We start from the raw sequence: 12444 nt of genomic DNA, 5'->3' as shown, positions 1-12444 counted from the left end.
TATATACAGTGTTGCATGACCACACAATTGTCAGTGAAGGAAATTTCCCTCATGAACATGCAAATCAATGCATAATTTGTGCATAATTTGTTAGACATGCATTTCTTTTGAACTTTTTGTTGCTATTCTGTCTCTCGATGTTACAATACACCTACCATTCGATTTTTAGACTGACCATTTCTTTGTGAGTGGGAAAGCATTCAAAATCAACAGGGGATCAAATACTTATTTCCTTCACTGTATATGTGTTGTATCTGTTTATTTAGCTGTTTGGAGTTCAGCTGTAAAATGAAAAATTGAAGAAAAGTATTCATGTGAAAATCATTTCAGGCTTTATTGTTGAGCTTACCTTCTTCTGCACTGGCTTCTTGTTCATGATCTACCAATGAGAAAAAATAAAACAGTATTTTCTAGCAGATCTTCAATTACTTTACAGGGTAAATAATCAGCCCTGGCATTACCAACCCAGCCAGCATGCTGCATGTGCAGAACAAACTCAGAAGCAGGGGCTGACCGACCATTCGAGCACTTGGGCACTGCCTGAGGTCCCGGGGTCAGTAGGGGGCCCCATGAGATGCCTCTGGTACCTTTCATTGGCTTTTTCATAGGCTTTTTTGGGTGTGGGCAAGGACACAGGGGCCCCATGATCTCCTATTGCCCAGGGGCCCCATGAGTTGTCAGTCCACCCCTGCTCAGAAGATTTCCTCTATGCTGGATATTACTGGTTCTTTAGCATGGATGGAGTAATCTATTCGATTTCACTTATTTATCCACATGATGAAGGAGAGAAACCTATATACGTGCACCTAGACTTACACCTTGTTGGGGAATCTCCAACTGGGGACAGAGACGGCAACATTACATAGCTGTCAGAGGGGGTGGGGGCTTTAGGGTTCCCCTATTCTTGTTGTTGTTTGTGCTCCTTTTAGAGATTTACCGTTACTTTCTGTCCTGGTGAGACATTGTATTAGGACAGGAAGTGTTACTGAGACAGGGAGTGAGGGCCACAAAAAGCAAAAACAAAAAGACAAACTGCTTCTTCACAATGTCTGAACATACACTCAAAACTATATACTGTAGCTAGTTCACCTCCATGCCACCATGGACATGGATTGGACAAGAAAAGTCAGCAGCAGACTGCTAAGATCATCCCTGTTTGTGCTCCTTTTAGAGATTTACCGTTACTTTCTGTCCTGGTGAGACATTGTATTAGGACAGGAGGTGTTACTGAGACAGGGAGTGAGGGCCACAAAAAGCAAAAACAAAAAGACAAACTGCTTCTTCACAATGTCTGAACATACACTCAAAACTATATACTGTAGCTAGTTCACCTCCATGCCATCCTGGACATGGATTGGACAAGAAAAGTCAGCAGCAGACTGCTAAGATCATCCCTCTGCTCATTGCTCATGTACTCTATGTGCAGCATGTAGAGTAGCTCCTGGTATTGCCCTTTCCCCTTCCAGCCCGAATTCTGCTAAACAGCAGATTATATGAGGGGTGTTCAAATCAAACTGGGCTTTCAATTTTATAGGTATAAAAAGGAATGCTAGCATGGCAATTCTATAAGCAGTAGCAAGTGGCAAGTGTGTCCTATTACTGGAAAGCGGCGCAAATGTTGCGGGCCAGTCCAGAGACCATTAATCAAGATGGCAGACAACAGTGTTAGTGCGTGCATGGAACAGCTTATAGTGATGAGGTTTCTTGTGATCGGAAGTGTAAAATCCACAAATATCTACAGAAGACTTCAAGCACTGTACGGTGATGAGGCACTCAGCCGCAGAGAGACATTTGAATGGTGTAAGCATTTCAAAGATGGCTGTACGTCTATCAGTGATGATCCCCAGCCGTGGTGGTTCCCAGTTCACAGCAGTCATTCCTGTGAACATTCAGCATGTGGAACGCATGATCCTGGATAATCGACGCCTGTCATGAAATTGCACATAAGAGATAAATCTTTCTGTGGCAACGGTGCACACAATGATGAGGAAGTGAAGTAGGCTGTTGTAGGATGGTTCAGGTGTATTGACAAATCTTTCTATGCTGAAGCTTTCCAGACATTAGTTAAACGCTGGAATAAGTGTACAGTTGCAAGAAAAAGTATGTGAACCCCTTGGGATTACTTGGAGTTTTGCATGAATTGGGCATAAAATGTGCTCTGAACGTCATCTAAGTCACAAAAATAGAAGAACACTGTCTGCTGAACATAATACCACACAAACATTAGATGTTGCCATGGTTTAATTGCACATAACATGTAAATATTCACAGTGCAGGGAGGAAAAAATATGTGAGGCCCTAGCTTAATGACTTCTCCCAGAGCTAATTGGAGCCAGGAGAGAGCCAACCTTGACTCCAATCAGTGTGATGATATTGGATGTGTTGCTGACAGCTGTCCTGCCCTTAAAAAACACACACCTGTTTTGGGTTTACTGGTTTGAAGAAGCACTGTCTGATGTGAACCATGCCTCGCAGAAAAGAGCTCTCAGAAGACCTACCATCAAGAATTGTTGACTTGCATGAAGCTGGAAAGGGTTACAAAAGTATCTCCAAAAGCCTTGATGTTCATGTGTCCACAGTAAGACAGACTGTCTACAAATGGAGAAAGTTTAGCACTGTTGCTACTCTCCCTAGGTGTGGTCGTCCTGTAAAAATGACTGCAAGAGCACAGCGCAGAATGCTGCATGAGGTAAAGAAGAATCCCAGAGTGTCAGCTAAAGACCAACAGAAATCTCTGGCACATGCTAACATTTTTGTTGACACATCTACAATAAGGAAAACATTAAACAAGAATGGAGTACATGGGAGGACACCACGGAGGAAGCCATTGCTGTCCAAAAAGAAGATTGCAGCACATTTGAAGTTTGCAAAAGAGCACCTGGATGTTCCACAGCACTACTGGCAAAGTATACTGTGGACAGATGAAACCAAAATGGAGTTGTTTGGGAAGAACACACAACACTGTGTGGAGAAAAAAAGGCACAGCACACCAACATCAAAACCTCATCCCCACTGTGAAACATGGCGGAGAGAGCATCATGGTTTGGGGCTGCTTTGCTGCCTCAGGGCCTGGACGGATTGTTGTCATTGATGGGAAAATGAATTCCAGAGTTTATCAAGACATGTTGCAGGAAAACGTACGACCATCTGTCCGCCAACTGAAGCACCGCAGAGGATGGGTGATGCAACAGGACAATGACCCAAAGCATACAAGTAATTCAACAAAACAATGGCTGCAACAGCACAGAATTCGCCTTCTGGAGTGTCCCAGTCAGAGTCCTGACCTCAACCTGATTGAAATGCTGTGGCATGACCTTAAGAGAGCAATTCACACCAGACATCCCAAGAATATTGCTACACTGAAACAGTTTTGTGAAGAGGAGTGGTCCAAAATGACTCCAGATTGTTGTGCAGGTCTGATCTGCAACTACAGGAAATGTTTGGTTGAGGTTATTGCTGCCAAAGGAGGGTCAACCAGTTATTAAGTCCAAAGGTTCACATACTTTTTCCTCCCTGCACTGTGAATGTTTACATGTTATGTGCAATTAAACCATGGCAACATCTAATGTTTGTGTAGTATTATGTTCAGCAGACTGTGTTCTTCTAATGTTGTGACTTAGATGACGTTCAGAGCACATTTTATGCCCAATTCATGCAAAACTCCACGTAATCCCAAGGGGTTCACATACTTTTTCTTGCAACTGTATAAGTGTAGCAGGGGAATATGTCACAAAATAAATGTAGTTTCTACTCCTTGAAATTTGTTCTTTTATTACATAAATTCAAAAGTCACAGTTTGAGTTGAACACCCTTCGTTATTCAAATGTAGGTATCTACACTACAAGCATTCAATAATATATTTGATAATTTGTTTGAATCATTGATCATTTTTGAACATACAACTGCAATAGTTGGTGCTTTTAGAGCTGCCTATGGGTCAGATTTAGCGCATACATTTTCAGGTGCACTGTGCATATGATGTGAAAAAGTCCTTAGACCAAAAAATATTTTAGATAACAGATCGCAAAGCTGTACATACTGTAATATAACAAGTAGAGATGAGCGAATCGAAGTAGGCGAAGTGGAATTCGAGTCGAATATTGGAAAATTTTCGATTCGCGCCGAATCCGAAAAATAGCCTACTTTGGACGCGCGAATCGAAATTTTTCCTAAAATGGCGGCGGACATGAGCGGCGACGGAGCGGGGATGTCTGGGAAGGCGCACAGACAAGGCGCGCTGACCCATAATGCATTCCTTAATGACATGTGATCGCATTAGCCAATCAGCAGCCAGCCAGCCAGCACTGTGTAATGGTCGAGCTATAAATAGCGGCCATTTTAGAATTCTTCATTTGCCTCCAGTCATTCAAGAGAGGCAGACCGCTCTGTATTAGGGACAGAGTTAGGGCCACAGAAACGTTACTTGGGGACAGAGAAGCATTACTCAGGGACACAGAATTGTTAATGAGGGCCACAGAATCGTTACTTAGGGCCAAAGAAACGCTAGTTAGGGCCACAGAATTGTTACTCAGGGAAAGACAGAATTGTTACTGAGTGCCAGAGAATTGTTACTTAGGGCCACAGAAATGTTAGTTAGGGCCACAGAATTGTTACTCAGGGACAGACACAGAATTGTTACTGAGGGCCACAGAACTGTTACTTAGGGCCACAGAAACGTTATTAGGGCCACAGAATTGTTACTCAGGGACAGACAGAATTGTTACTGAGTGCCAGAGAATTGTTACTTAGGGCCACAGAAACGTTAGTTAGGGCCACAGAATTGTTACTCAGGGACAGACACAGAATTGTTACTGAGGGCCACAGAACTGTTACTTAGGGCCACAGAAATGTTAGTTAGGGCCACAGAATTGTTACTCAGGGACAGACACAGAATTGTTACTGAGGGCCACAGAATTGTTACTTAGGGCCACAGAAACATTACTCAGGGACACAGAATTGTTACTGAGGGCCACAGAACTGTTACTTAGGGCCACAGAAACGTTAGTTAGGGCCACAGAATTGTTACTCAGACAGACACAGAATTGTTACTGAGGGCCACAGAATTGTTACTGAGGGCCACAGAACCGTTACTTAGGGCCACAGAATTGTTACTCAGGGACACAGAATTGTTACTGAGGGCCACAGAACCGTTACTTAGGGCCACAGAATTGTTACTCAGGGACAGACACAGAATTGTTACTCAGGGACATAGAATTGTTACTGAGGGCCACAGAACCGTTACTTAGGGCCACAGAATTGTTACTCAGGGACACAGAATTGTTACTGAGGGCCACAGAACCGTTACTTAGGGCCACAGAATTGTTACTCAGGGACACAGAATTGTTACTTAGGGCCACAGAAACGTTACTCAGGGACACAGAATTGTTACTGAGGGCCACAGAACTGTTACTTAGGGCCACAGAAACGTTAGTTAGGGACACAGAATTGTTACTCAGGGACAGACACAGAATTGTTACTGAGGGCCACAGAATTGTTACTTAGGGCCACAGAAACGTTACTCAGGGACACAGAATTGTTACTGAGGGCCACAAAACTGTTACTTAGGGCCACAGAAACGTTAGTTAGGGCCACAGAATTGTTACTCAGGGACAGACACAGAATTGTTACTCAGGGACACAGAATTGTTACTGAGGGCCACAGAACCGTTACTTAGGGCCACAGAATTGTTACTCAGGGACAGACACAGAATTGTTACTCAGGGACACAGAATTGTTACTGAGGGCCACAGAACCGTTACTTAGGGCCACAGAAACGTTACTCAGGGACACAGAATTGTTACTGAGGGCAACAGAACCGTTACTTAGGGCCACAGAATTGTTACTCAGGGACAGACACAGAATTGTTACTGAGGGACACAGAATTGTTACTGAGGGCCACAGAACCGTTACTTAAGGCCACAGAAACGTTACTCAGGGACACAGAATTGTTACTGAGGGCCACAGAAACGTTACTTAGGGCCACAGAATTGTTACTCAGGGACAGACACAGAATTGTTACTCAGGGACAGAATTGTTACTGAGGGCCACAGAACCGTTACTTAGGGCCACAGAATTGTTACTCAGGGACACAGAATTGTTACTGAGGGCCACAGAACCGTTACTTAGGGCCACAGAATTGTTACTCAGGGACAGACACAGAATTGTTACTCAGGGACACAGAATTGTTACTGAGGGCCACAGAACCGTTACTTAGGGCCACAGAAACGTTACTCAGGGACAGACACAGAATTCTTACTCAGGGACAGACACAGAATTGTTACTCAGGGACACAGAATTGTTACTGAGGGACACAGAATTGTTACTGAGGGACACAGAATTGTTACTCAGGGACACAGAATTGTTACTGAGGGACACAGAATTGTTACTGAGGGACACAGAATTGTTACTCAGGGACAGACACAGAATTGTTACTCAGGGACAGACAGAATTGTTACTGAGGGCCACAGAAATGTTACTTAGGGCCACAGAAACGTTACTCAGGGACACAGAATTGTTACTGAGGGCCACAGAACCGTTACTTAGGGCCACAGAATTGTTACTCAGGGACAGACACAGAATTGTAACTCAGGGACAGAATTGTTACTGAGGGCCACAGAACCGTTACTTAGGGCCACAGAATTGTTACTCAGGGTCACAGAATTGTTACTGAGGGCCACAGAACCGTTACTTAGGGCCACAGAATTGTTACTCAGGGACAGACACAGAATTGTTACTCAGGGACACAGAATTGTTACTGAGGGCCACAGAACCGTTACTTAGGGCCACAGAAACGTTACTCAGGGACAAACACAGAATTCTTACTCAGGGACAGACACAGAATTGTTACTCAGGGACACAGAATTGTTACTGAGGGACACAGAATTGTTACTGAGGGACACAGAATTGTTACTCAGGGACACAGAATTGTTACTGAGGGACACAGAATTGTTACTCAGGGACAGACACAGAATTGTTACTCAGGGACAGACAGAATTGTTACTGAGGGCCACAGAAATGTTACTTAGGGCCACAGAAACGTTACTCAGGGACACAGAATTGTTACGCAGGGACAGACACAGAATTGTTACTCAGGGACAGACACAGAATTGTTACTGAGGGACACAGAATTGTTACTGAGGGCCACAGAACCGTTACTTAGGGCCACAGAACCATTACTCAGTGACAGACACAGAATTGTTACTCAGGGACAGACACAGAATTGTTACTGAGGGACACAGAATTGTTACTGAGGGACACAGAATTGTTACTCAGGGACACAGAATTGTTACTGAGGGCCACAGAACTGTTACTTAGGGCCACAGAATTGTTACTCAGGGACACAGAACCGTTACTTAGGGCCACAGAATTGTTACTCAGGGACATACACAGAATTGTTACTCAGGGACACAGAATTGTTACTGAGGGCCACAGAAACGTTACTTAGGGCCACAGAAACGTTACTCAGGGACAGACACAGAATTGTTACTCAGGGACAGACACAGAATTGTTACTCAGGGACACAGAATTGTTACTGAGGGACACAGAATTGTTACTGAGGGACACAGAATTGTTACTCAGGGACACAGAATTGTTACTGAGGGACACAGAATTGTTACTCAGGGACAGACACAGAATTGTTACTCAGGGACAGACAGAATTGTTACTGAGGGCCACAGAAATGTTACTTAAGGCCACAGAAACGTTACTCAGGGACACAGAATTGTTACTGAGGGCCACAGAACCGTTACTTAGGGCCACAGAATTGTTACTCAGGGACAGACACAGAATTGTTACTCAGGGACAGAATTGTTACTGAGGGCCACAGAACCGTTACTTAGGGCCACAGAACTGTTACTCAGGGACACAGAATTGTTACTGAGGGCAACAGAACCGTTACTTAGGGCCACAGAATTGTTACTCAGGGACAGACACAGAATTGTTACTCAGGGACACAGAATTGTTACTGAGGGCCACAGAACCGTTACTTAGGGCCACAGAAACGTTACTCAGGGACAGACACAGAATTTTTACTCAGGGACAGACACAGAATTGTTACTCAGGGACACAGAATTGTTACTGAGGGACACAGAATTGTTACTGAGGGACACAGAATTGTTACTCAGGGACACAGAATTGTTACTGAGGGACACAGAATTGTTACTGAGGGACACAGAATTGTTACTCAGGGACAGACACAGAATTGTTACTCAGGGACAGACAGAATTGTTACTGAGGGCCACAGAAATGTTACTTAGGGCCACAGAAACGTTACTCAGGGACACAGAATTGTTACTCAGGGACAGACACAGAATTGTTACTGAGGGACACAGAATTGTTACTGAGGGCCACAGAACCGTTACTCAGGGACAGACACAGAATTGTTACTCAGGGACAGACACAGAATTGTTACTGAGGGACACGGAATTGTTACTGAGGGACACAGAATTGTTACTGAGGGACACAGAATTGTTACTGAGGGCCACAGAATTGTTACTCAGGGACACAGAATTGTTACTGAGGGACACAGAATTGTTACTCAGGGACAGACACAGAATTGTTACTGAGGGCCACAGAACTGTTACTTAGGGCCACAGAACTGTTACTTAGGGCCACAGAAACGTTACTCAGGGACACAGAATTGTTACTCAGGGACACAGAATTGTTACTGAGGGACACAGAATTGTTACTGAGGGACACAGAATTGTTACTCAGGGACAGACACAGAATTGTTACTGAGGGCCACAGAACTGTTACTTAGGGCCACAGAACTGTTACTTAGGGCCACAGAAACGTTACTCAGGGACACAGAATTGTTACTCAGGGACACAGAATCATTTAATTAAAGAGTATGTCAGAACACATGCAGAGGAGTGGCAGAGGAGGCAATGTTTTAAGAGCGAGCAGACGTGGCAGCAGAGGAAGGGGTCGAGGCAGCACTATTCGCAGCCAGAGGCTAGTGCTCCCGGTGTCATCCAGTACAGTGAGGAAGAGCTAACAGAGGGCGGTCAGGAACGGGGGGAGACATCCGCCTCTTCAGCACCCAGGCGAAGAAGTAGTGGCGAGGAGAGTGGCTCGGTAGCCGGTGTAGAGACAGGTCTGTCTCCTGACCCACACGCAGCCGAGGGGGCTAGTAGTGAGGCGGAGACCCTAATTGATGATGATGAGGCTGATCGCACTTGGCAGCCTCATCGTCATCAGGCTATTGCTTCCGCATCATCAGGAGAAGAGGGTGGCAGCTTGTCAGCGAGCAAAACAGTCGGTGGGTTGTCTCCATCGCCACACTCTGCCATGTGCCACTTTCAGGTCTACTCACACACTGCTGGTGTGTTGAATTTTTTGACATAGGGTGCTGGCAGATTACGGGCCTCCCATAGCTGCTGCCAGGCCCCTAATCTGCCATGGGCCCCTATACCGCCTCCTCATGCTGCTGCCAGGTCCACAGTCTCTCATGCCATGTGCCACTTTCAGGTCTCCTCACACTGCTGGTGTGTTGAATTTTTTGACATAGGGTGCTGGCAGATTACGGGCCTCCCATAGCTGCTGCCAGGCCCCTAATCTGCCATGGGCCCCTATATACCGCCTCCTCATGCTGCTGCCAAGTCCAGAGTCTGTCATGGGTCCCTGTACGGCCTCCCATTGCTGCTGTCTCCATCGCCACACTCTGCCATGTGCCACTTTCAGGTCTCCTCACACACTGCTGGTGTGTTGAATTTTTTGACATAGGGTGCTGGCAGATTACGGGCCTCCTATAGCTGCTGCCAGGCCCCTAATCTGCCATAGGCCCCTATATACCGCCTCCTCATGCTGCTTCCAAGTCCAGAGTCTCTCATGGGTCCCTGTACGGCCTCCCATTGCTGCTGTCTCCATCGCCACACTCTGCCATGTGCCACTTTCAGGTCTCCTCACACACTGCTGGTGTGTTGAATTTTTTGACATAGGGTGCTGGCAGATTACGGGCCTCCCATAGCTGCTGCCAGGCCCCTAATCTGCCATGGGCCCCTATACCGCCTCCTCATGCTGCTGCCAGGTCCACAGTCTCTCATGCCATGTGCCACTTTCAGGTCTCCTCACACTGCTGGTGTGTTGAATTTTTTGACATAGGGTGCTGGCAGATTACGGGCCTCCCATAGCTGCTGCCAGGCCCCTAATCTGCCATGGGCCCCTATACCGCCTCCTCATGCTGCTGCCAGGTCCAGGCGAACGTAGTCACACAGGGGAGGAACTTCTCAGTGTAATGAACAGAGAAATCGACAGATGGCTGTCTCCGCGCAAACTGAAAATCGGAACCATGTTGACCGACAACGGAAAGAACATGGTGTCTGCTCTGCGTCAAGGAAGGTTGTGCCATGCGCCATGCATGGCTCACGTGTTCAATCTGGTTGTCAAGCGGTTCCTAAAATCCACCATCCCACTGCAAGACATCCTTAAAATGTCACGTAAACTTTGCATGCATTTCAGCCATTCCTACACCGCAAAGCACACCCTCCTTGAGCTGCAGCGGCAGAACGGAATTGCACAGCATCGCCTGATCTGCGACGTTGCAACAAGGTGGAATTCAACCCTACACATGTTAGACCGCCTTTACGAACAGCGAAAGGCCATCACCGATTTCCTGATGTTACAAGCGGATAAAGGTACTCTCCTGTGTAACTTTGATGTCAGCCATTGGCAGCTCATGCGTGACACCTGCCGCTTGCTCAGGCCCTTTGAGGAGGCCACGCTATTCGTGAGTCGGCAGGACTATGGGATGAACGACGTCATTCCTCTGTTGCACGTCCTGGAACAAATGCTGTTAACAATGGCTGGTCAGGGTGCGGTAGACGTGGCGCACAGATCTCAACGCCACATGACCCCTGTGGGGGCAGGACAGGAAGAAGAGGAGGAGGTAGAGGAGGACATTTGTGCTCAGGAATTATTGAGTGAAATGGGTGGTTTTTCCACTCAGCGGACAGGAGTGGAGGAGCAGGAGCATCTGGTAGAGGAGGAGGAGGAGGAGACAGAGGACCCAGACGCACCGTGGCAGTATGCTGCGGAGATGGAGGCAGGGAGTCCCTCGCATTCCTTGGCACAAATGGCCCATAGCATGCTCGGTTGCTTGCGTAGCGACAGCCGAATAATAACCATCAGACAGAGGGATGACTTTTGGCTGTCCACCTTGTTGGACCCTCGCTACCGTTCAAAAATGGTGGCCTTTTTCACACCTGCTGAGAGGGAGGCCAAAATAACGTACTATAAAAACCACCTATGTAGTCAGTTGGTCTCTGCCTTTCTGCGCCAACGTCCATCCTCAGACACTGTGGGCCCTGTGCGCTCGCGTTCCGCTGCCATGGCAGCAGGGGAGGGGTGGGGTGGTAGGAGCAGTGGCAGCTCCACCAGCAGCGGCTGCCTCAGTCTGCAGTCGATGATGAGTAGCTTTCTTCACCAGCGCAGTGAGGAAACTACTAACCAGCCGCAGCAGCAGCAGCAGCAGCATCAGGTGGACCTGGAGCAGGAGCTCAAACAACAGGCTTGGGCCTACTTGGACAGCACCCTGCAAACCGAGGTAGACAATCCCCTTGACTACTGGGCAACGAAACTTGACCTTTGGCCCCAACTAGCTGAATTTGCCCTTGAAAGGCTGTCATGCCCGGCCAGTAGCGTGGCATCGGAGCGCGTGTTTAGTGCGGCAAGAGGTATTGTAACTCCGCGGAGGACACGACTGTCCACCCAAAGTGTGGAGAGACTCACGTTTGTGAAAATGAATCAGGCGTGGATTAGTCTGGATTTCAAACCACCAGTTCCTGACACAACTGACTAAATCCCCCATGAATCATGCCCCAAACATGTGCCACTTTCAGGTCTCCTCACACTGCTGGTGTGTTGAATTTTTTGACATAGGGTGCTGGCAGATTACGGGCCCCCTATAGCTGCTGCCAGGCCCCTAATCTGCCATAGGCCCCTATATACCGCCTCCTCATGCTGCTGCCAGGTCCAGAGTCTCTCATGGGTCCCTGTACGGCCTCCCATTGCTGCTGTCTCCATCGCCACACTCTGCCATGTGCCACTTTCAGGTCTCCTCACACACTGCTGGTGTGTTCAATTTTTTGACATAGGGTGCTGGCAGATTACGGGCCTCCCATAGCTGCTGCCAGGCCCCTAATCTGCCATGGGCCCCTATATACCGCCTCCTCATGCTGCTGCCAAGTCCAGAGTCTGTCATGGGTCCCTGTACGGCCTCCCATTGCTGCTGTCTCCATCGCCACACTCTGCCATGTGCCACTTTCAGGTCTCCTCACACTGCTGGTGTGTTGAATTTTTTGACATAGGGTGCTGGCAGATTACGGGCCTCCCATAGCTGCTGCCAGGCCCCTAATCTGCCATGGGCCCCTATACCGCCTCCTCATGCTGCTGCCAAGTCCAGAGTCTGTCATGGGTCCCTGTACGGCCTCCCATTGCTGCTGTCTCC

The 12444-nt window shown here is 47.3% G+C and overlaps 1 protein-coding gene across 1 annotated transcript in view; it reads right to left on the bottom strand.

Moving 5' to 3' along the window:
• Positions 1–12444, bottom strand: part of TNNT2 (troponin T2, cardiac type) — a 141655-nt gene that overhangs the window by 68370 nt on the left and 60841 nt on the right. Inside the window, exon 5 of the mRNA XM_089654092.1 lies at positions 350–379. Within this exon, the coding sequence (XP_089510218.1) occupies positions 350–379 (30 nt within the window). The remainder of the gene's footprint in view (positions 1–349; positions 380–12444) is intronic.

The sequence above is a fragment of the Staurois parvus genome, unplaced genomic scaffold, assembly GCF_062004578.1.
Source record: "Staurois parvus isolate SC_StPar_1 unplaced genomic scaffold, SC_StPar_1.0 ptg000744l, whole genome shotgun sequence".
NCBI lineage: Eukaryota > Metazoa > Chordata > Amphibia > Anura > Ranidae > Staurois > Staurois parvus.
This window is presented reverse-complemented; position numbering and strand designations above follow the sequence as displayed.